At 37.0% G+C, this 26,608-nt stretch overlaps 1 protein-coding gene across 22 annotated transcripts in view; it reads right to left on the bottom strand.

Moving 5' to 3' along the window:
• Window positions 1-26,608, bottom strand: part of ADAM22 (ADAM metallopeptidase domain 22) — a 232,640-nt gene that overhangs the window by 102,534 nt on the left and 103,498 nt on the right. For all 22 annotated transcript variants that reach the window (XR_008420609.1, XM_019443219.2, XM_019443214.2 and 19 more), the window contains exon 4: window positions 8,229-8,295. Coding sequence is in view for 21 of the 22 variants with exons in the window: in XM_019443219.2 (XP_019298764.2) it covers window positions 8,229-8,295 (67 nt within the window). In the remaining variant the exon portion in view is untranslated. The remainder of the gene's footprint in view (window positions 1-8,228; window positions 8,296-26,608) is intronic.

The following is a 26,608-nucleotide window of genomic DNA, read 5'->3' as shown; positions in this document are numbered from 1 at the left end:
CCCTGGTAAAGAGAACCTGTGTCAGGTACCTGCACAACCTGTAACACCTGTCCCTGAAATTGACCTTCATCCTGTACCTAGGGTTTTGCTCACAGAGTTTTGACTCAGTGGTGAAAAGTCCTTAGCCTAAATCTCCCAGAAAATCTAGCAACAAGAACATAAATACAGATTCTGACATATGGGTAGCTGCATCTGCCAAACATACTATCAATGCTTCACTAAATTGTTTGTAATAATTTTAATCAACTCTATTTACACACACTTGGTTAAAAAAACAAAAACAAAAAAAACCTCCCTAACAGACAAAATTGAGACCAAAAACCACTTCAGTTTATAGTAAGTGAACTGTATCTCAATAGAACTGTTTTTTTAAAAATAATCCCAGTTACCATGGCAGCAGGAACCCCCCAAAGGACCAACTAAGGGTCTTTGATTGATAGTCTGCCCCTCGGCCATCCTTAAAATGCACATCACCGAGTTACTTTACTAGATAAAGGCCTTCTCCATTTCCACAGAGCCAGGGGAAATGCCTGAACCTTGTATTTGAAATTAAAGGTGATACAACTAAGAGCTTACATGAAAACTTCTATAAATAGATCCATTAAAAAAAAAATCCTCTCTAAAAGCATCTTCCCAGATCATGTGACTTAATTACCGTCTAGGTAACTAAGTATTACTCCCTTATCCAAGAAGCTCCGAAAAAGCTACTGTAGTGAGAATTCAAGATAGAAAGCATGTCCCTCAAATGTGAAGGAAAGTTGTAAACAGACACATTTTGGAAGGGAAATGCTGTTGTTGAGTTGTCCTCCTAAAAAAACAAAAACAAAAATGGAAAACAACATTTTAAAAAGCTTTTGTGTAGATCACTTGGCAACAGTGGCTGTTGCTTGCATTTCATGTCAAAGACAGCCTCAAAACAAAGAGATCACCTAAAAGCTACTTGAAAAAAACACAAGTCTCCATTTCAGAAGATTCATCACTGAAGCAATGGTATAGAGGGCCCTGTACTAATGCATGCAGCAAAATTTACTGCACACCCAAACCTGGTTTTCCTTTTCTTCTTAATCGCTTACTCTTTCTTCTTCCTTCTATAGAAAGAACCAGGATTCTGAACAGTAATGCAGTTTTGAGAATCAATAAGGAAACTTGATACTCAGAATAAGCAAAAACAGATTAACCCCTTTGTTCATCTTTTCTGCTGCAATAAATATATATAATGACACTTTGGCAGTTAAATAGCAATTTTTGTGTTCCCATGGCCAAAAAATAAATAGTTCAAGCATTTACGCACTACTCAATTGCATGCAATGAATTCAAGAAAAATCTCTCTCATAAAAGGATATGTTAAGCTTTTGTCATTAAAATAAAAAGTAGAAGCAGAATGCAGCCACTGAACTATAATCTATATTTTAAGTAGACTAAATCCTGCTACTAATGACAAACTGAGAACATTTTTTACTTAAGAAAGCAGTCCGCAATATTTTATAGCAACACATAATTATTTGGGGGGGTAGTTTTTTGCAAACAAAACAAGTTAAAAGATATCTTAAGAAACATTTATTTAATACATTATAGGCTTTTTAAACTATTCAAGTGTCGAACATTATGTTCATTGTGGAGAAATCAGAAAATGAAACATGAGAAAGCTTGAAAATAATTCAAAATAACCAGGAATTTTTTATGGATACCATTCAGGCTTAAAGGAACTACAAAGTTAGCATAAGCCAGGAAGGTATATGTTGCCCTGATGGTCATCACATTTAATATTTTCTAAGTGATCTCTTAAAGCTATTCTCCACTAGAAGCTTTTTTCCTATCTTTGACACATTCATTGTGGAAAACAAAAAGATTAAAGGCAGGATTAAAAAACAAGTTAATCTCTTCTTTATGAAAGAAGAACGAGCTAGAAATTGACTTATAAAAATGAGTGCAAAAGGAATCTAGAGATTCTGCCTGTAGCACAGGTATCTGCTGGTAGATGGTACCACTCTATGCTGTTAATCTTTCATGGAGCTTCAACCCCAGGGAGCTAAGATGATGTGAACAGCAGGAGAAAAACTATGGTAGAAAAACTCAGGCTTTCTCCTTGCCTCTATATAAACTTTACTGATATTCTATTTCCAGAAGTAACATTAGCCATTTCAATTTTCTTAGAAAGTATTTTATTTATTTTTAAAATTTTCTTTTAAAGAAAAAGGGAGAAAGAGCAGGGCAGAGGGGCAGAGGGAAAGAGAGAGAATCCCAAAGAAGCTCCACGCTAAGTGCAGAGTTCAACACAGGGCTTGATCCTGCAACTCGGGGATCATGACCTGAGCTGAAATCAAGAGTCTGACACTCAACCAACTAAGGCCCTCCTTAGGAAGTATTTTTAATGAGAATTACACCATCATTCTTTTACAGTAAAAGGTTTCCTCGAGTCACAATAACCTTTCCTGCCCTCAGGTAAACACTTTTTCCTCTGGCACCTGCACCCCAACACACAGCAATTCCTTTACCCATTTGTATACTCAACCTTGACCCACACTCCTCTGCTTTCTTACTATCTTTTTACTGCCACTATGGGTATTAACTGAGACAATGATCCTTGAGTGCCCTCAATTCAATTAAATGATGGACAGTAACCAGTTGATTGACAAAGTCAAGGCTGTATAATGAGCATTCTGTACACAGCCATTAGGATCCTGATCCAAAGACAAGCTGGGAGTGCTCATATACAGTAGATTAGAAATAATTTGAGCTAATTAGATACTTAGCAGCTATTACTTTTGCTTATAAGACATCAAAAAATCTAACCAAAAAAAATATTGTTATAACAAATGATACTGATGACTGGTCATGGTCTTTCATAGGTAATAAATACAATAAATCATATCTCTACCAAGATAACTATTCTTTTTCACCCAAAGGAAATCTGCCCCATTCCACATCTATATATATTCTTGATAGATATAAAGAATTGAACCATTCCTTTCCTGATGATCCAAAATTCCTACTATGGTGATTTTCCTGAGATGTGATAAGTAAAACAGGCTTTGTACTAGATGTGTCTTTACCATATGTTGCACAAGGCAAATGACATAACTGAAAAACTACCCTAACACACAACCAAATTTGAGAGAAATACCTAAAAGGTCTTTGAGTAGACCACCACTTCAGGTTAAGGATAAGACTATAAAGGAGTCATTAGGTACCTCCAAAATGAATTAGGTATGTATAAAATCAGTCCAAATTAAATACATTTCAGTTTTCATGGCTATCCTCTCTTACATAATACAGAATATATGGTAGATAATATGGTGTAAGAGTTAGCTCGGGAGTTAAATAACCTAGATTTCAATTGTGGCTCTACTACTTTTCACTGTGTTGATTTCAGCAAGTTACATAACCTCTATATACCTCAGTTTCCTGTCAAGTGTCATAATAATCATATTTATAATCACAGGTCATTTTGAACACCAAATACATAGAAGTTCATGTGCCTGTCACATCACAAGCAATAAATACAATGATTATTAGTATTATAACACTGATTAACCAGAGTCTATATAACTGGAAACCAATTAAGCTGGATATTGGCAGCTTTCAAGACAAAAAAGCTAGCTAACAATAAAACAGTAAGCTGCACAGTTTACACTCATTTGCTGCTGCTCATCAATCCTAATTTACTTTGTCTCAAGAATCTAGATCTACAGTTCTTCACAGTCAAAATGAAAAGATTTTGTTCCCAAGATACTCTGATCAGTTGAAGCTTACTGTTAAAATTCTTTTTAAATGTTTTTTATTTATTTTTGAGACAGAGAGAGACAGAGCATGAGTGGGGGAAGGGCAGAGAGAGAGGGAGACAGAATCTGAAGCAGACTCCAGGCTCTGAGCCATGAGCACAGAGTCTGATGCAGGGCTCAAACCCACAAGCTGTGAGATCGTGACCTGAGCTGAAGGAGGACCCTCAACCAACTGAGCCACCCAGGCGCCCCTTAAAATTCTTTTAAGAGTTCATATTAAACACATAAAAGTTCTCTCTAAGCTAAGGGGCAAATTTAGAATTTAATTTTTAAATGAAATGGAAATAAATTTAAGTGAAAGATGAGATTAATATGTCTTATTAAAGGTACAAAAATATTTTTTTTCTGCTTAAAGCCTTTATCTTTGTAACCTTTGAAGAAAGTTTTTTAAAAAACTTTAAAATCAGGATTCTGTATCTATCTGACCAGAATAAAACCACCTTTGACAAGGCATAGAATGTCTTTGCAGACAATACACATTACTATCTTAAGGAAAGATCACTGACACATATTTCATTTTACTCTAAATATAAAATTGCAGTCAACAGCAAAATCCAGACTGTAAGAAAACACACAAGATCAACAATGTATCTGTGGAAGAAACAAATTTGTTGTAAAAAGAGAAAGATATGGGGAAACCAATGGATTAAAAGAGACTTTTTAAAAATCATTTAGGGGCACCTGGGTGGCTCAGTCGGTTAAGCGGCCGACTTCGGCTCAGGTCACGATCTCACTGTCCGTGGGTTCGAGCCCCGCGTCGGACTCTGTGCTGACAACTCAGAGCCTGGAGCCTGTTTCAGATTATGTGTCTCCCTCTCTCTCTGACCCTCCCCCGTTCATGCTCTGTCTCTCTCTGTCTCAAAAATAAATAAACGTTAAAAATAAAAATTAAAAAAAAAAAATCATTTAAAAAACTTAGGCAAAATTAAACTACAGGGATACATGCTTGGGTAATAAAACAATAAATAAAACCAGAAAAGTCGCAATAGTATTTACAAGTCTCTAAGAGGAGGCAGGAGGAGCTCAGCTTTGGGAAGTATCACACAGAAGAGCTGGTCAAGCTCCATTTCTTGAATTGAATAGTGGTTATGGAGTATTCACCTTAGTAATTTCTGTGCCAGTGTTATATATTAGAAAAAAAAAATGTTTGGAAAAAAAAGGTTTGAAAAATATAATTGCAATCTAAAAGATTTGCCAAAGTAGCTATTATGTACTTTTCCATGCAAATATATTCCTTTCCCACAGTCATACTCACACACTTAAATAAATGCATTGTACCTGAATCTCACAAATAAAGGTTCCATGATACGTGAGCAGTCATTTATCAGATTGATGTCTACTCATTGCTTAAATCTGGCATAAATGAATTTGGTTTTATGTCATCAAAAAAGTAGAGTTTTGGGGCACCCAGTTGGCTCAGTCGGTTGAGCATCCGACTTCGGCTCAGGTCATGATCTCGCAGTTTGTGGGTTCGAGCCCTGCATCAGGCTCTGTGCGGACAGCTTGGAGCCTGGAGCCTGCTTCGGATTCTGGGTCTCCCCCTCTCTCTGCCCCTTCCCCACTCATGCTCTGTCTCTTAAAAAATAAATAAAAACATTTAAAAAAAATTTTTTAAAGAAGTAGAGTTTTGTCTTGATTTCATACCCTTCATTTATTTCACTTCCAAGAGCAAAGCCAATTTAAAAACAAAACCAAACCAAATAGAGCTCTTAGGAAAGGTGTTATGGGCTTAATTGTATTCCCCTGAAATTCTTATGTTGAAGTCCTAACTCCCTACTATTTCAGACTGTAAAGATAGTCTTCAAAGAAGTAATTAAGCTAAAATAAGGTTGTTAAGAGCAGGCCCTAATCCAACATGATGAATGTCCTTTTAAGAAGAAGAAATTGGAGAACAGATATACACAGAGGAAAAATCACGTAAAGCCGTATGGAGAAGGCACCATCTACAAGCCTCAGAGGAAACCAACCCATTTGACACCTTGGTCTTGAACTTCCAGCCTCCAGAATTGTAAGAAAATACATTTCTGTTGTTTAAGCCACTCTGTGGTACTTTGTTATGGGAGCCTTAGCAAACTAGTACAGCACATAAGAAAAAAATTTTTTTGAAAAGGTAGTAGAAAGAAGAAAAAGAAATACAAAATGTTACAATTTTACAATTTTAGTTGACTCATAATGTACAGTGAAAAGAAAAGCTTAAGAAAATTCTGAGTCATTAGTAAAGAAAAGAGAACAGATTACGTTAAAAAGAAACACCCCAATGAGCGAAGCACAAAGGGCAAGACACGAGGGAACCAGCAGGAAAATAACTGGCTACTGACTGAATTGACGGGGCAGGATTCAGAGCTTTCAGTGTGGTTTCTGGAAAAAACCCAGAGGAGAATTTTGAGTTAGGTTTTTAAAGGGACTAGACACAAATGGAGGTGATGGGTGAGATCCAAGTGGTTTTCTGAAAGGGAGAAACGTCTTCTGGCCCAAGGGTTTAAATGAAGGTTGGATTTTATTATTTCCCTGGTTTAATAGGGTTGGGGTTTAGGCAACCATCAAACAAAGAAAATGAAATTCTCAGACTGGAAAATCAGCAAAGATTGTGCAGAAAGTCAGTGCTCTGAGTGTTATATATACCCATGGAGCCTAATGATCTCAGAGTGGAGTACGCTCTGTTGATTAAGTACAAGTTTCCTGAAAAGGGACATTACTGGAGCAACAGCAGATGGCTCTTTGCTCGATCTGCCCTCCATGCTCATATTTGCATTTCATCATTCCACTGACAGGCATAAATAGAAATAGTGAACTGCCTGTTTCTTTTCCTCTTTAATTTAACAATAACAAATACTCTGCATTCAGAAAAGCAACATACAAAATAGGGAAGTAAAGCCAAGCAACGGGAAAGAGAATAAAAGCCCAGAAATTCTAAATCTAGGTAATTTTTTCCAACTATAAGCAACATGGCACCATTTTCCTGTGTCATGCCTGGAAGCATCCTTACGTCCTTTCTACAGAAAGGCAGTGAAATAAATCAACCAACCATTCCATTTGTCAGCCTTAACAAGTTTAGAATAACTTTCTGGAAGGACTGGCATAATTATTATAAATTAGTTCACTTGTAAAAGTTAACATATTTTGTTTTTAGTCTTTATCAAAGATATCTATACATGATATAGAAATTTTGCTTATAAAGCAAGATACAATACTGCAGATGTATGTGATAGCAAATATACAAAAAATTAAAATATAAATATGTGCACAGAGCAAAACAATACTAAAAGAAAATACAATAAAATTAAAACAAAGTTTACCTCAGTGATGAATTTTAGTGAGTTTTCATTTTTATTTTTACTCTTCTCTACTTGTAAGTTTTCTAAAACGAGTCTGTATCAAATGTATATTCAGAAAAAGAAAGCAAATATATATAAATGGTATTATAATTCTGACAAGGCAAATAGGTAGTCTGAACTCTTTTCGAAAGAAAATAAACACTTAGCCAAAACTTATAATACTACAAAATGAGCCTAAAAAAAAAATGAGCCTAAAAAAAACCTTTGGGTGGAATTTGGTCTCACATACCCTCAGATTACATCATCATCAGTAGACCAGAAAAAATACACATGCCTATGTCTGCAACTGGAGGAGGATTTTATTTACAAGGCATATCTCGTCAGAGCTTACTTGACAAGAATCAATATCCCGGGGCACCTGGATGGCTCAGCTGCTTGAGTGTCCAACTTTTGATTGACTATTGATTTCGGCTCAGATCATGATCTCATGGTTCGTGAGTTCGAGCTGCACATCTGGCTCCATGCTGACAGCATGGAGCCTGCTTCGGATTCTCTCTCTCTCTCTCTCTCTCTCTCTCTCTCTGTTTCTCTCTCTTTCTGTCTCTCTCTCCCCCTCCCCCACTTTCTCTGTCTCTCTCTGTCTCTCTCTCAAAATAAATAAATAAACTTAAAAAAAAAAAAAAAAAAAAAAAAAGAACAATATCCTGAGATATCTCTCTCCAGGGATTTAAAACCTCCTAGGACTACCCTGAAGACCAAATAAATTTCTCATTTTACCAGGGGAATGTCTTTTCCAACTGAATGCAAAGTCACATACCTATCCTGGACCCAAGATTTCACCTTTTGGTTCTCAGGGCTAACTTAAAGGCAAATTTCAGGAATTACTTTCTGTGACATATTCTAAATAAGAACCCTTGCATTGTATTAATCCCACACAACTCTTGTATTAATCCCATAAAACATAACTCCCACAATTCCTATAGCACACTAAGAACACTTTCTCTGGTAACTAAAGGTTTTATTCACAAGCAGGTGATACACTTAGTTGAAAAATGCCGAAATACAGAAACCCCAAAACTGTACATTAGAAGTTTCACTGAAAATTAAAATCATAATCAATATTTTAACAATTTTCAAAAAATCTCCGCCAGAGGGAGACAATCTTACTTACTTTAACTTCCACAGTCTTCCCTCCGTGTTCAACATGTCTCTCTACATATTCAGAGGACAGCAAATCGCTGTAACAGATAGAAATGGTGATTAAAAGGGACCCTGAGAGTGTAAATCACTTGAAAGTCACCAAGTTTACATATATCAGCTTTCTGATTTTTAACTCAGATTTGAATACAAAAAGAAAACTTTATAGGTGTCTCTCTGTATCCCTCCCCCTCTCCTACTTTCTCTCTCTCTCTCTCTCTCTCTCTCACACACACACACACACACACACACACACACACACCTGGACTTCTAAAAAAATGTGAGGTTAAATCACCTGTCACCCAATGCAGCAGAGCTAATGCCACTGGTCAAGTTCAACAGGTCTCAGAAACTACCATAAGGACACCGTTATTTGCAAGACATCATATTCTTCCTGGTTTTACTTTAGTTTTTATTAAATAGTTCCGATTTGCTACTGTACTTGACCATTTTTAAAGTGTGATATATTAACCTAACAAAATAATCCTTTCCATCACAAAAAAACATTAAAAAGGGGGCAAAGGAAGGCAGAAGAAATGAGAAGGAATGTGCTTTCAGAAGTTTTAAATAATTCTTTTTGAAATCTGTCCTCAACAATCTTCTTGTATAATTTAAACATGCTTACATTATCTTAAATATGCTTCTCTTTAATTCCATATATATATGAAAAAAAATTCCCCTTTAATGGTGGTGCCTCAAGAAACAACTTATATAACAAGTCATAAAGTCTGAAGATTTTTAAAGCAATAAATAAATAAATAAATAAATAAATAACATTAAGTAAAAATAATTGTGAAGCTATAAATTTCTAAATGTATTAATAGACATTCAACCAACTAAATAATCTTTTTCACAGTGTTATGAAGGTCACCATGCCAAAATTGTCCCGATCATTTCAAAAATGTGAATTTCTGAGCACACAGGTCTGCTGTGATAAGCACCCTGTCTACAGTTGCTTGAAATGTAAACAGAATGATCAAACATGTGTTATATTAACCCAGGCACCATCATCAATTTCCTCCAGCATCTGACCCTTACATTGCCATTTTGGAAACCTATAATCATAGCTTAAGTCCTTGTTTCATTTATCTTTGTAATTTATTTTCCTATTGATGTTATGGGGGACTCAGTTAGGATGCTCTAAGCTGCAAGATGCAGAAAACACAACTAAAAATGGCTTAAACAATCAGGACATTTATATCTTATTTCTTGTTAGAAATTCCAGGACAGGTGTAATGTGAATATGCTTTTGCAAATCTCCAGATGTTAGACGAATAAATCTGGAGTTCATAAAATACATGCAAACACATTTTAGATGTCGTAAATATAGATAAGTACTAGTAAACAAAATTGTGTTAGATGCGCCAGAATGCAAAGGATGTGTAAAGTATAACTAAGAAGATCATGTGTGTGTTACACACTGATAGAAAGGGATGGATGACCAAAAGATACCTAATGTTCATGAGGCACCTGGGTGATAAATGTTCATGATATAATAAATATACAAAAAAAAGATACTAAATATCCAGGATACACTATACATAAACACTTATTATTTATGAGGTCTTCATTCAATACCCATGGCTTCTCAACTTCCATACCACTGACATTTAGAGCCAGATAATTCTTTGTCTTGGGGGATGTCTTATACACGGTCACATGTTTAGCAGCATCCCTGGCCTCTACCCACTAGGTGCCAGTAGTATCACACAGACACACACGATAGTCATGACTATCAAAAATGTCTCCCAATATTGCCAATGTATACTCACGGTTAAAATAGCTTTGGTTAAGAAACACTGCTGACATCCATTTCTGCCTCATGTTTTCTTTGCCCCCAAAATACAAAGAGAATTCATGACTGACCATCAAGCTAACCAGCAATTTACAACCCCCGACCAAGCATACTGTCCCTGTGTAATTCAGATACGGCAAACAGGTGTCATTAACTTGGACTACCTTTCACCTATGGAGCTTGCCAAAACCTCACCTCTAGTCCTTGAAACCACATCATCAGTAGGGAAGATAGATGCAGCAGAGAGAGAAGCAGAACATATGAACACCGTGTACCCGAGGATTAGCCGGAGCGATTCTTCCATCCAACTTGCACCCTAACCTAAGTGTGCTAACCTACCCATTTCTTTCCTCTTGCTTGTCACCAGGTCCTTAAAATTAATTCAGCAAACCATGTGACCAGATTTTAATTTGGCATATGGGGGCTAGCTTGCCTGGTAGTATACTTGTAGACTACCATTGCAACAAAGTAACTTCCCACCAGACAACAAGGCAGCTCCAGAGTTAGCTTGTGTGGTGGCTCAGCACAATTGTGTGACCAGGCATAAGTTCATCCTTCTGTTCTGCCATCAGTATAGTGAGTGATCTGTTCTCTTAACTGGCTCCTATCATGACCCTAACATGGCTACTGCAATTCTAAGCATCTCACACAGATAAAAATATCCCACGTTAAAAAACAAACTGTATTTCTTTAAAAGAGTCAGTAAACATCACAAAAAGCCCCTAGCATTCATCTTCTCAAACATGTTTTTCCAGAATTACCTTACTGGGCCTTGCCAAAACAAATCTTTTCACTGGGAAATTTGTCTTTGAACAATCAAGTTCTCCTTCTCCAGAGCCTGGCATGTATATCATGACTACCCAAGAGAGAGCTGAATAATGTTAGGGGGAAGGATGGTGGTGGAGAGAGTGTCTGTTGAACATCCAACCAACAGTTGTCTTTCTTTTATCTCTTGCTTGCTTTTTTTTCCCCTTATTATGGGGTTATCAGATAGTATTTCACAAGTCTCCAAGGCCTTCTAACAAAAGTAAAGCCACATGATAAAAATCTGCCTCAAGCAATATATGTCATTGTTCAAGCATCCACATCTCACCCTCTTAGGCGTGACCATACCCCGAACAGGAGAGATACCAGCCAGATGTCTACAAGAGACTGTCCCCCAACCTTGTATCGGTCTCAAACAACCTCCCCAGAAGTGGGAGAGAAAAACTGCCATACCCAGGTAATGTTTATTAGCAGAAACTATTCCTTGCCTTGGGAATCTTAACAAATAAATGCATACACACAAAAAAATAATTCAAGGAAAGAGAAGCAGGAAGTCAAAAATAAGCAGACATTTGAGAGAAACAGAGTTGTGTCGGTGGTGAATACCAGAGGGAAAGCCCCAGATCTCTGCTGCTTAGGTCCCGGGACCCAGAACAGCACAGCCCTGCTGCTGAGTATTGGTGGGATCCTTTCTCCATCAGTCACCTGAGTAAACCCCCTAGCACGAGTGAGATCAAAAGCAACTAGGTACAATATCACTTAGAGAAGTTGTGATAGTAGTAATAATCACAATAATTTCTGAAAAACAACTTTTGAATCTTCCAGGTTTTCAAAGTTCAAGGGAATATTTTCTTTTCAATTATAAAATCTAGGAATTAAGAGAGTTTATGAGTCACCACATGAATGTAATTACAGCAAAGAAAACTCCCTGCTCAGGAATTATGTAGCTCTATACCTACAGGTATTGTTGGAAGGGGTTCCATGTAATTTAAACTAAAAACAGCCCTGACAACTGGGTTTTGTTTGTTTGCAGTATTGTGGAAGTCTGCTAAGTATTGCTATTTTAATTATTAGGCTGAAAAACCTTATATTTAAAATGTCACTTTTCCTCCACTAAAGCATAAAATCTTGACTACCGTCTACTTAGACCCTAAGCAAATTTTCTTGAAGCCTCCTAATTAGAGATAATAAAAATTACCTTAAGTTCCTTTCCTTAGATCGACATTGTTTACAGTTAAGCAGGGATCTATTTAAATAATCTCAAGTGCAGGAAATGGGGAATCTCCTTAACATTGGGAAATTTTATTTTACTGTAAAGTGAGAAGGTAAAATTTACTCTATGTTAACGGCTTACTCGAAACTGATGTGTGAATGCTAACTTGTGAATTTTGAAAGATGAAAACTGAAAATCATTTTCAATCAAATTATAAAGGCCACTTGTTTTACAAAGAAAGTAGGGAGATGTTGGGGCGCCTGGGTGGCGCAGTCGGTTAAGCATCCGACTTCAGCCAGGTCACGATCTCGCGGTCCGTGAGTTCAAGCCCCGCGTCAGGCTCTGAGCTGATGGCTCGGAGCCTGGAGCCTGTTTCCGATTCTGTGTCTCCCTCTCTCTCTGCCCCTCCCCCGTTCATGCTCTGTCTCTCTCTGTCCCAAAAATATATAAAAAACGTTGAAAAAAAAAATTTGAAAGTAGGGAGATGTTTTTAAAATTAGAAATGTAGTCTGAGGCCTTTTTTTAAATTTGCTTACCTTAATAAGCCTAAAGAAAGCATAACAAATACAATGTAAACGTTCTCAGTCATAATAATGATTACTCTTTGTCTAGTGTCATGAATCAGAGGCAGCTGGTAAAGTACAAAGATTCTGGAGTTTAAATATGAAACTAGTATTTTGACTTCCCATCCAAACTGTCATTTATTTGCTGTGTGACCTTGGTCAAGTTATTTAATCTTTATAAACATAATTTGTCTATGGAAATAATATGAAGTTGGTAGGTATTAAACCAGAATATGTGTGAAATCCCTCCCACATCCTGATTCCAAACACCCCATTCCCTATTCACCGTCTCCTAGCCATCTTTCCCTTAAACTTCCACTTAACTCTTTGGCATTTATTTATTTTTAAAGTTTATTTACCTATTTTTTTGGGGGGGGGAGGGGCAGGGAGAGAGGGAGAGAGAGAATCCTAAGCAGGATCTGCACTGTCAGAGTGAAGCCTGACACAGGGCTCAATGTGGGGCTCAAACTCACATACCACGAGATCATTACCTGAGCAGAAACCAAGAGTTGGACATCAAATCTAATGAGTCACCCAGGAGCCCCTGGAGACTTTTAAACAATGAACCCTACCTACTGATTTTTCACTGTCCTTTACCTCCCTCCTGTCCATCTAATCTAACTCATATTCCATGCTCTGTCATGATAATCACCCCCTTATATACACTCTAAACTTCCATACTTCTCTTGCTCTGCTCTCTCCACTATGTTCACTTGGCCAAACCTCAACTGTGGCAAAACTTACCTCTTCCGATAGTCAAAGTCTGTCCTCAAAAAGCAGAACATCCTGAATGGTGATATGTTGAATTTATGACCACAATTATCAAGTGGTCCCTCAGCACAACACTGCCCATCAATCCACTAATCAATTTACTCTAAGAGGACCCTTCCAAGCCTTTCTCTCCAAAGTATTCCTTCATCATAACTCTCTGTTGATGACCTCAATTCTGTATTCACTGAGAAAATGGAGACACAAAAAGACTACTTCACCTTTCCAATCAACAGACCAACTGGCACTCCTATTTCTAAACCAGCCTGTACAAGGATGTCAAAGAGGCATCTCAAACTCAACATGGCTAATGCATAACTCTCTCAGCCAAATCCCAATATTCACTTCTACATTCAAAATGTACCCTAGTAATAAATTTACACTGAAGAAAACTGGGGCATGTCACCTTAATCAAGTGATCAGTTAACATCATCAGTAATGGAAAAAACCAAAATCATGTGCTTCCTGAAGTGATACACTGAGAAGGACATATCATTTACAGTATTCCCACTAAAAATACCAAAGGAAGAAACGAATGAATGAAGAAATCTGAACCAGCATTAGATTTTCAAAATAACAGCCTTAGAGCAAGCTCTAATCTAAGGTACTACCAGTAAAATGTGACCTCAAGGTCAAGATCAAATCAAAGATGCATTTGTAAGACCCTTTGTTAAGACCTCAGAAAGACTTAGGGCTGTTTTACCTGGATTATATCACCTATATAAGAGTTTCTAAGATTCTCCAGGGCCTACCTACCAGTAGCTCAGATACACAAAAGAGTTTCCAAGAATCTTAAAAGCACTGTCCTATAGCATCTTAACTCAAAGTCAAAAATAGGGAAGGGCCTCCCCCCCAAATGAGGTGTGGCTATGGTTTTGTCCAATGGGGTAAATCTCGATGAATTCACACAGAACCCACCAACAGAGCAACCACCAGCTTTGGTCAAAATGGAAAGTCAATGAAAAATTTTTAGTCAGGAAGCAGACCTAGAAAGATATTTAGATTAAAACTGGGCCCATTTCTTATGGAAAAGAAATGGTGACGCAAACAGTACAGCCAAGAACCACAGGCAACCACCCCCAGGAAGCAGAACAGAGCCTTAACCTACATATTCCCTTTCCCCAAACAGGGGAAACCTGGCTGAGTATCAGAATTTCAATCAACTACATGAAAGCTAGGTACTTCCTATTTCCTCCCTTTTTAAACAAGAGTATCTACTGCAGTCATCCTGTCCTCATCTCTCCCTTTGGAACTTGAGTGTTTGTGGAACAGCTCATTTGTCTTCTCAGTTCAAGGGTCTGTACCTGAGTTACTTCATCTAATAAGCTAATTAAATACCAGAACCTGATTCAGATGATGAGGACCAGAGCCCTGAGCTCAAGTCTGATGCTATAACGGAATGAGATTTTTCAGGAATGTTTGGAGGAATTGAGTGCATTTTGTATTTGTGAGAAATGTAAATAATATGTGGTCAAAGGATGGACTGTGGTTAATTAAAGATGTCTAGGGGCACCTGTGTGGCTCAGTCGGTTAAGCATCCAACTTTGGCTCAGGTCATGATCTCACAGCTCTTGGATTTGAGCCCTCCATAGGGCTCTGTGCTGATAGCTCAGAGTCTAGAGACTGCTTCGGATTCTGTGTCTCCCTCTCTCTCTGCTCCTCCCCTACTCATGCTCTGTCTCTCAAAAATAAATAAACATTAAAAAAATATTTTTAAAAAGATGTCTACAAATTATTTGTCACTTCTCTTATAGTCAAGTGGAGACCATTTCTCCTCCCCTCGAATCTGAGCTGGCCCTGTAGCAAATCTAATGAGGCAGAAGTAATACCGTGTGATATCTGAGGTTTGCAGTTTCTACTTTCATGCATGTACAATTCTCCATTTTTCAATCTCTGAATCCAGCCATCATGCTGGTGAGAAAGCCTAAGCAACCACATAATAAGATGCTTGTAGAGGACAACCAGAATCCTGACCCGATAGCCCCAGCTGAATTCCCAGCCAATGGCGGCACCAATTTCCAACCATGTGATTGAGGCCATTTTGGATCCTACAGATGTAACAGTGCCCCAGCCAATACTATATGAAACAGAACTGCCTAGTCAACCCACAGATTTGTACAAAATAATAATTTATAAGGCAATAGGCTGACCGTGCCTGTTTATTCTCATCATTCAGTAACTGTTAATAGTGCACAAAATTAACATCATGTTTTCCTTAGAGCAGGCTCCAAACGAGCCCAATGTAACTTACTTGGGATAATAAAAACAAAAGGATCATAAAATTTTCATATATGACTATAATCCATCCATTAAAATATGGAAACACCCTATGGGTCATGGGCCACAATGGAAAAATAGAGATTTCATTTGGTTTCAAAGCTTTTCAGAAGAACATAACTGGGAAAATGAAAAGTTTAGGAATCCAAATTTCATTAACTTACATAAGAGGTATAAGAAACTATAAGCTTAGGGGAAAAAAGAAAACACTCTTCCAATTCTATTTTATGCATTCCCTCCCTCCAATTCATCTTCTCTTTTGTTTTTTTGCCCCATCTAATCAAGAATTAATCTCTTAGATCCTTTTTAAAAACTAGTATCTTTACTGAGAATCTTCACTACAGAAAATAGATAAATGTCCTGGACATTCATACCACTGAGAATTAATCATCCATTCTTCAGCCCTAGTTTGTGCCAGAACTGTTGCCTACATCCTCAGTATGTAATAACTAGTATTTAAAATTCCTATGTTGTTTAAAATAAATTAAAAGGAAACAACTAAATTAAAAGCTTACTTAAGATCTGCCTTTTGGATGAAAGTTTCATTTTATTCCTTTCCAAAATGTAAATATGAAGATTCCTTTCCTGCTTATACACTTACAAGAGATTTTCTGTATACTCTGTGCCTAATGGTGAGGCTACTTCAGTTATGCTCAACTGAGGAAGTCATAATCTGATGAAAATTCTCAAGGAGCTTTCAGTGTCCATATAAGGACTAAGACCTTTAGAGTAAATGTGATTAGGTGACAGTTGAATTGGGCACTATTATTAATACTGCTTCTTATTTATAGAATCCGTATTCCTACTAAGGCAAAGGTATCCAAACCTGGCTTAGCAGCAGAATCACAAAAAAAAAATTTTTAATGCCTGGGAACCACCCCTAACCCACCTACTAAATCAGAATCTCCTAGGCTTATTTTGACATACAAAAAATGTTACCAGGGCATTGAAGTATAATCAGACTAAGTCTACAAATATTCTAGCAAAATAATATTAATATAACAATGTGTTAGTATATTTTGACAATTGTTGACTCATTACCCCGCTGAAAGCCAAAGATACTAGGGAACACAATGCAGCAAAGCAATAAAAAGAAATCCCTGGTGAATCTTAATGGCACACAATCAACAGAGGGAGGAAAAAAATGGCCTTTTGTCCATTAAAGCTAAATCAAGGAGTCATTTAAAAAAAATTGGGGGGGGGGCGCCTGGGTGGCTCAGTCGGTTAAGCGTCCGACTTCAGCTCAGGTCACGATCTCGCGGTCTGCGAGTTCGAGCCCCGCGTCGGGGCTCTGGGCTGATGGCTCAGAGCCTGGAGCCTGCTTCCGATTCTGTGTCTCCCTCTCTCTCTGCGCCTCCCCCGTTCATGCTCTGTCTCTCTCTGTCTCAAAAATAAATAAACGTTAAAAAAAAAAAAAAAATTTAAAAAAAAAAAAAAATTGGGGGGCACCTGGGTGGCTCAGTAAGTTGAGCATCTGACTTCAGCTCAGGTCATGATCTCACAGTTCGTGAGTTTGAGCTCTGCATTGGGCTCTGTGCTGACAGCTGGGAGCCGGGAGCCTGCTTGGGATTCTGTTTCCCTCTCTCTCTGCTCCAACCCTGCTCACGCTCTGTCTCCCTCTCTCAAACATAAACATTAAAAATTTTTTTTTAATTTTTTTTAAGTTTTATTTATTTTGAGAGAGAGAAGGAGCATGAGTGGGGGAAGGGCAGAGAGAGAGGGTGAGAGAGAGAGAATCCCAACCAGGCTCTGTGCTGTCAGTGCAGAGCCAGATGCAGGGCTCAGTCTCACAAACCAGGAGACCATGACCTGAGCCAAGATCAAGAGTCCAACATGTAACCAAATGAGCCACCTAGGCGGCCCAAGGACTCATTTTTTAAAAAGAAAATTGACAGACTTACTTCAATATTTACTTACATTTCCCATGAGCACCATAGAAATGAAAGGTTTTGGTACTTGTAAAAAGTTGTAATCCTTACATATGGTTCAAATAAAGTGTATTAATTAAACATTTCCATTTTTATATTAATTACTTGAAAAGCATTCTCAACAATGTAGGGCTAGCCTCAAACTCTCTAATGCCATCTGCCCAATGAACATCTTTACCTTCTTTGTCTCCTTCCTCTCCACTAACCATATTCTGGGAGTATGACCATATCCCTCAGCCAGACGCCATTGTCAGTAATAAAGAAGAACTCACTGCTAAATTCACTGTTCCCCACCCCTACCTATGTGACTTCATAAGCTGGAGTCAAGTGGGAGTCCCAATTCTGCCTGTTCCTAGAAGACAGCATCTACCTACCATCAGCCCATACAGCCTCATCATGGCAATATGCTCCCAAAATATCAAGATTAACCTACTTCAGGCCTATTACCCTAGTTCATGTCTGTCACCTCATGTCTGTCAGGCTCCCAAATCATCCCTCATCTCCAGATCTCAAATCCCTTTAGGGCTCTGTCACTTTGTCCCACACTCTCTACCCTAGATACCCTTTAATGATGCCCTCTGGAATTCACCCATGGCCATTAGAAAAATCTCCAGTCTCTTCCTTTAACACTTCCTTCACCATCTTCCTCTGGGAAACAGCTCTTCACTATAGGATCTGCTTTTCCTGCACCCCCTTAAGTGGGGGCTGCACATCCTTACTAAAGGGATGTGGAAAGATATCCTCCATGTTTCTCATTGCCATGTCATTCCATCCTAGCATATTCCACCAAAAATCACACCACTTTATAACTCCTATCATCAGACTATACCACCTATCACTGATCCTTATAGCAATTTATTGATTCCTGGTCAACACCCCTCCTGCTGTGGACATTTTAGCTTCTAGTTTTCATCATACTCTCCAACACTACTCTGTTGTAATTATTGGTGATTTTGATATTTACCTAGGTGACCCTTATAATTCTGCCTTCTCAGCTCCTTGACCTTATCTCCTCTGATGATCTCCTCCATTCCTTCACCTACATTTCACCTACCATATAAATATTCTAAATTCCAAGGCTCTCACTCTCTGAGCAACTTCTGTCCATCTAACTTTCTCCTTCAATACCCCATTTCAATTCTTTGACCCCAGTGAGATCCATAATCCACTGAAATTACTACCATTTCACTGTCCCTCACCACCCTCATGTCTCACACCCTTCCTTGCTCAGCTTCGATTCAATCTTAATATTCACTGCTTTGTAACTTTCCCTACCCAACTTCTACAATATAATTCTCCCTGGACTAAACCAATCCTGATTAAAGCCCTTACAAGCACCAGGCCTACTCAGTGAAAGTGAATGAAGCTGAAGAGCAGCCTATCATCATGTTGACTGTATTCGCTTTACAATGAGGAACACTGACCTCAACAAATCCTTTAAAGCCATCTGGCAACTTCCCTCCTAGTCTAGGAATTAGCTGTCCAGGTAATTATCCAAAGCCAACACCCCTACTCATGCACCATAATCCATCCCTTCTTGCCTACCAAGGGATATGGCACCAGATGTTGTTCCCTTTCCTGCATCATCAAATTCCCCCCTTCTATTAGATCTTTTCCACCAGCACACAAACTCTGTTATTTCTCCCATTCACAAAAACAAATAAAACAATTCTTAACATCATTTCCCTATCCAGCTGCTACTACATTTCTTTCTGTCCATTAAGCAAAACCACTCAAGACAATTACCCATAGTCAATATCCACCTTTCTCTCCTCTCCTATCTCTTGAGCCCATCTAATCAGATTTTCACCACATCACTTCACCAAAACAGCTCTTAACAAAGTCACAAATTACTTACCTTAAACTAAATGTAGAAATCTAATGGCTGATTCCCAGTCTTCATCTTACTTGACCTATAAGCAGCATTTGATACAACTGATCACCCGTCCTCTTGAAAATATTTCCTTACATTTCCAACCAGGCACCACACTTTCCTGGTGTTTCTCCTACTTCTCTTGCTGCTGTTTCTCAATCTCCTTTGCTAGTTTCTTCCTGTTTCCCCAATCTTTAAACAATGTAGTGCTCTGAGGCTCAGTCGATGGTCCTTTTTTCTTTTTATACTTAGTCTTATGGTGATCTTACCTAATGTCTTCTGTTAAATAACAAGTATATGTTGATGACCTTCAGATTTATATCTCCACTTCAGAATTCTCTGAACTTCAGAATAATATTTCCAACCACATAGTAACATCTCCTCCTTATCAAATAAACATATCACACTTAACTATATCCAAATTTAAGTTCCTGATCTTGCTTGACAAACGATTTTCCAATAGTCTTCCCACCTTCATAAATAGCTACTCCATCTCTCCAGTTACCCTGGCCAAAAACCAAGGAGTGATCACTGACTCCTCAATTTCTCTTATATACCATATCCAGTTGATTATGCCAACTCTGTTTTCAAAATATATCCAGAATGTGACTTCTATTGCCACCATTCTGGTCTGAATCACCATGGTATCTTGCCTGGATTATAGTAATGCTTAAGATCTATGTGTCAACCTGTCAATATTTTCCTAGTCATTTGTGTGAAGATGATAATAGTCCCATTTTTAGAGAGAACACAGATTAACAGGCTTTTCTTACCCACTGGTTATGATGGTCAAATTTTGCCCCCTTTTTTTTGTTGTTGGAGTATAACTAACATACAGTGGTACATTCAAGCGTGCAACATATTAATTCAACAATTCTATCCATTATAGTTAACGTCCACCACAATAAGTGTAGTCACCCTCTGTCATTATGCAATGTTATTACAGTATTATTGTTTATATTCCCTATGCTATACTTTTCATGTCCACGACGTACTCTGTAATTAGAATTTTGTACCTCTTAATCCCCTTTATCTATTTCATCCATCCTCCCACCCACCTGTCCTCTGGCAACCACCAGTTTTTTCCCTGTTTTTAAGAGTCTTGGGTTTTGTTTGTTTGTTTTATTTTTTATATTCCACATATAAATAAAATTATGTATTATTTGTCTTTCACTCTCTGACTTATTTCACTTAACATAATGCCTTGTAGGTCCATCCACGTTGTCACAAATGGCAAGATTTCATTTATTTTTATGGCTGACTAATACTCCACTATATGTATGCATCACTTCTTCCTTTATCCATTCATCCATTGGTGGATCCCTAGGTGGCTTCTGTATCTTAAATCATTGCCCTCTTCTGAGAAAGCAAACTTTCAAAATTTAGTAAAAGTCTTAAAATTCTGATATTCTTGACATTCAAGAATCTAATGAAGGAAAATAGCTATAAATATAAAAGATATTTTATGCCATTTAAAAAATAGTTATTATTTAAAAGACTAGTGTTGACAAGGCTACTAGGGAACCAGTAGCACACACACTGTAAGCACAGAATTTTTAAAAACTCAAGGAGGGCAGTTGGACAGTACATCCTGAACTTAAATAGTTTTGAAACTGCAATTCTGTTTCTAAAACTTTAACCTAAGAAAATTATTTTTTTACTGTGTACAGGTGTTTAGCCATAAAGACTGTCAATATAGTATCATCATGGAGAAACACTGGAAATAACAAGAGAAACAAATACATAGGGTATAAAAACTTACCGTTGAACACTGCTAACAAGAACAGGTCATTAAAAGATATTAAAAGATGTTCATAGTGTTCATATGAAAAGATGTTCATAAGATGTCTACTTAAGAAAAACTCCAAATTTTGCAAAAGAAAGAAAAACATATAGGTATGAAGGACAATGAAAAAACAAGCACACATTAAAAACGTTGCAGTGCTTACCTCTGGGTAATTAGATTGCAGCTACATTAATTGTACTTGTTTTACTTCTACACATTATATTATCTATTATTTCTATAATAAAAATGTATTACATTAAGAAACTAAAGAAATAAGTTATAATTCCCTAAAAATAGGAAACTAAATTTGAAATGTATTTCTCAAAGCGATCACTAAAATTATTCACAAAACAACCTAAACATACAAAAATAGATGAATGGTTGAACACATTACTTTCTATCCAATAAGTAAAAAATAATAAAAGTCAACCAAAACTTTTAAGAAGAATTTGTATTAACTAGAAAAATGCTTCTTAAGTTAAAAAAGAAAAGTAGTACATGAAATTACATTGAGAGAACATGACAATTACATAGATAAAATAAAGCACAGAAAAAAAAAACCTGGAAGAAAATGGACCCAAATATTTAAAAAAGGTCGCCTTTGAGTGATCCTTAAATTTTTTTTTAGCTTCTTAAACAGCTTCTTCTCCACATTTCTCAAAAAGAAGTATGCTCAAAATTATATTTCTTTACTGTTTTAAGTTTAATTATTCATAGCAATAATAAAAATAACAGTTAATAATTTTGGGTCCTTACTACTAATTATTACTACTGCTACTACTACTGATCTAATAGCTTCACATGCATTAATTGAATCTTTATAGCGATTTTGGTAAGTGGGTATTATTATTATCTCCATACAGACGAGGAAACTGAAGCACAGAGAGGTGAGTAACTTTATCAAGAGTACACAGTAATAAGTGTAGAGCCAGCATTCGAACTCAGATGGTCTGACTCCGGCGTGCATCTTCTTGACCAACTAAACCCAACCCCACATGTACTTTCTTTCCCTTCTCTCATCATTTTCTTCTCTTCTTAATTAATCTTCCATACATGTCACTAAATTAGCCCCAGACTTTCCCACAGAACTATAAAGCCTTCAGTATGGTCAAACACATCAGGTACTCTATCAATTTCATGTTTCTTCTTAGTTGTATTCTTCCTACACCCTTCTATCCTCCTGCTCATAGATGGACTGATTGCACTCAAGGTCTGTGGCACAGATGTGACCTGTCTTTGTCTTCACCATGATCCTGAGAACCCCCTCTGGTTCTCTCCTTCTTGTAAACCTGTTTCCTATTTCTCATATCTTCATCTTTCTTGGTGTTCTCTCATTTATTTTGGTAGGAGTCAGTCTCCAGTACCTTCCAAATAAAGAATGCATATGATGTTCATTTATTTTAGACCTTGCATGTACATTTTTTGAGAACTCGCCTTTGATTGATGGTTTAGATTTGCAAGTACAGAAATCCTTCAGAATTTACACAGCACTGCTCCACTTTCTCTGGTATCTGGCATTGCTAATGAGAAATCTGATGTTATTCTGATGCTGATCCTTCCAATGTGACCTGGTTCTTGTCTTGAGAAGCTTTTGTGACCTTCTCTTCTATTTCTATCCTAAAACTTCAAAATTTTATGTCTTTATGTCGGTCTTCTTTTATTCACAGACTTGGGCACTCAATATTCCCTTTCAATCTAGAAATTCATGCCCCTCAGTTATGAAGAATAATTTTTGTTAATTTATGTTCTGTTTTCTCTCTTCCCTATGGAATTCCTATTACTTGGATGTTCAGTCTCCTGGATTGATCCTCTCACAGTTTTTATCTTTTCTCTCCTACCTTCCACCTATCTTTTGTCCTGTTTTCTGGGAGACAACTTTCCCCCCAACTTTATCATTCAACCCTTCTATCGATCTTTATTGTTTCTCTTATTTTTGTAGTTGCTTTTCTCTGGATTTTTAATAGCATTTTCTTGTTTCATAGATGCAGTATTTATCTTTCTTATTTTTATTTGGGTTGGGTTTTTAAATATTTTCCTCTGTTTCCTGCATATTTTTGTTTCAGCTGAATTCATTTGTTTGTTCTGATCTCTTTATTTTTGTTAGATGTTCTCCTCAAGTATATGATAGTCCATATTATATGCTTACTGCTTTTCAAATTTGCTTTTTTCCTCAATTATTGGAATTCTAATACCTAGTATTGACAATATGGGCCCTTCTCACAACAGATGACCCTTCAACAACAAAGGGTTGAATTGCATGGGTCCTCTGAATCGGTAGATTTTTTCAACACATGTGGTACAATACTAAAAGTATTTGCTCTTTCTTATGATTTTCTCAACACTTTATTTTCTCTAGCCAATTTTATTATAAGGATACAGTATATAATACAAGCAACATAGAAAACATGTGTTCATCAACTGTTTATGTTTTCAGTAAGGCTTCCAGTCAACAGTAAGGTATTAGTACTTAAGTTTTGAGGAGTCAAAAGTTATAGACAGATTTCTTACTGCGTTGGAGGTTAGTGCTCCTAATTCCCATGTTATTCAAAGGTCAACTGCATTGGTGAAAGGAAGTTCATCAGGATAAAAAAAAACATTCTTTCTTCTTCCTGCTTCTATAGTGGCAGGAAAGCAAATACTAATCTATGTTATTGAACAGTTTTTGAAAACGTTATTTCCAACAACAAATTCTTACCCAGAATCCAGACATGAGGAAGTGTGGTATGTCCCATGAAAGTAAGCATAATGTCTAAAAAGTCTGTAATTCTATTTGGTCTCCTTACTTAAATGTTATTCTATTAATAATATTTAAACATTGTTTTTTGTAAAGCATAAATAATCGTTAAAAGAGCATTTCTTGCTGACACTTCTATCTTTTCCCACGTTAGAGATGTAAAACAAAGTAAAACTATGACTGTATTATTTCCCATTATAAAACACAGTTTTAGAGCTTAATATCTTTTTAAGTTAATATAATCTACCTTTGCTTTCAGCACCACACCTTAGCCCAGTTTCCTGAGATATCTGATGATTCCATTTCCAGAGCTCTTCCCAGGTTCTGCTTCTTACTGAAATTAGAAAGCAGCTTTCTCCACCCAAGTCAGTCAGTTACCCCTTGCCCGTTTTTGTGACATCTTCCAAATTTTTATTGATGTCTCTCATCTACTTTGCTCTTGTGAGTTTATTATGCCCTCACTGTCATTATCATGGAGGAAAGACACATGTGAGGGTTCAGTCGACCCTATCTAATCAGGAATATGCAGGTCATTTTAAATGTTTATATTTTTACATGATCATATAATTTTTATGATGGAAAATTATTCGATTAACCTGAGCCAGGGAAATCTAGAGAATCTGGGCACAAAATAGATACCAGAGAATAGATAATTACATCTCACCATTTGTCTCAAACCCTAGCAATACTTCCTTAACAGGTGCCCTCTGCTCTCACACATTCCATTCTATTCTGTTAGCTGTCATTTCCTTACCTATCATTCAATTCCAAGGGCCATTTCCAGTTAGTGTCAGTCAATTTACAATGACTTTTTATGAGCAAATGGTAACCACACCAAGTCAAACTATTTTATTTTGGTTCCACTAATGTTTCTTCACAATGCCAGAATATTACAATTAATAATGAGTGGTTTTTAAAAATTATACCAGAACTAAATAGCCAGCTGAATTTCATCAATTTCAAACCGTCATCTTTTTTTAAAAAAGTATTTACTTATTTATTTTGAGAATGAAGCAAAGGGGAGGGGCAGAGCGAGGGAGAACGCGAGAATCCCAAGCAGGCTCTGTCCTACCAGAGCGGAGCCCAACATGCGGCTCTATCTCACGAACTGTGAGATCATGACCTGAGTCTATATCAAGAGTCAGACACTTAACCAACTGAGCCACCCAGGTGCCCCTGAAAACCAGCATCTTGAGATCCTCTTCACCTACACCAGTGATACTATGTGACCCATGAGGAAACGAGTCTCGTTATTTCCTAACCATACTTTCTAAATAATAAATAGGCTCATTCCCCATACTAGTGAAAAGATGATGGTGAATGGATGGTGGCTGCTTCCAAAATTCAAATACGCCCTTCGTTACCAATGTCATGTCACCATTAAAAAGGTTCAAAAAATGTGCTATAGGCTTTGATAGAAACTCTCCTCAAAAGATCTAACATTACTTTGAGCAATAGAGCGGTTATTGTAATAAATGCAATGCCCTCTTACAGGGACATCTTTGAAGGAAACAACTTACCTGGTTGTATGTGTTTTAAAAAGCTTGTTTAAAAAGACTTTCATCAGCTCATTATCACTACTCAAACTGGCTTAAACTGAGCAATAAATAGAAAACTAATTAAGATCTTGACTCTCTGACCTGATCCTGAGTTAGTGTCTATATTCTAAAAGCTAATAATCAAAACATAAAACTGCAGACATAGAAGCTAAATAGGCTTTGCTCTCTTACGCTCTTAGATTTTACAAAATTAGCCCTAGGAAACCCTTTTAGGAATAAACTTTCTTGTGGAAAATTACTGAAATTTTTGCAGCTGAAAATCTGTAAAGCAGATAAAAGGAGAACAATAGAAAGCATCATATCATCATAAATATATATATATGTGTGTGTGTGTATATATATATGTATATATATGTGTATATATATATATATGTGTGTGTGTGTATGTATACATATATATATATACATACACACACACACATATATATATTTTAGTGGTGAATATCTACACTCCAGACACAGAGGATTGATTATCTAAGGCCTTTGTGTGTGCCACCTCTTTCCATAATTATGTGATGAACCACCGTATTCTTCTCAATCTAAATTCAGCCACCAACCCAGGAAAAGGGAAAATAGTGTTTTCAGTGCTGCTTTTCAGTCATAAATTTCAAATTATGTTTTAACAAAAGAGAAATCAATGCATAATGGTAAGGCTTCATGTTCAGCTACTGGGAAATAAGCAGAGATCCTGAAACAAAATAATGTCTATTATTACAAACATCCACCTGAAAAAGACCCAAGATATAGCTACATGATGTGATATTCCTCCTGATGGGGTTCAGGGCAGGCTGCCCCAAAATATGCCACACTGGCAATAGTGATTATTTTGATTTAAAGCTACTTAAAAAACAGCCAGAGAAAGAAAGTCACTCTGGCCCTCCTCTATGACCCTGAAAGTAGGAAATGGATCTTCCATGTGAAAGGTACCTTCCCTGTACCAGAAAATAAAGAGACATCCTCATCACCAGAGACAAGGAATTTAGGACTGAGATACTGTATAAACAAACCCTGTTACTTCTTCGCGAATTTACTATTCCAAGCCCAAACTTCTTTGTCTAGTCAATTCTTCACAAATTTATTGTTTCTTTGTCTA

This window comes from Panthera pardus, unplaced genomic scaffold (assembly GCF_024362965.1).
Source record: "Panthera pardus isolate Hobbes unplaced genomic scaffold, ASM2436296v1 HiC_scaffold_8, whole genome shotgun sequence".
In the NCBI taxonomy this organism is placed as follows: domain Eukaryota; kingdom Metazoa; phylum Chordata; class Mammalia; order Carnivora; family Felidae; genus Panthera; species Panthera pardus.
Note: the sequence above shows the minus strand (reverse complement) of the source record. Positions and strands in the feature narration are given on the sequence as shown.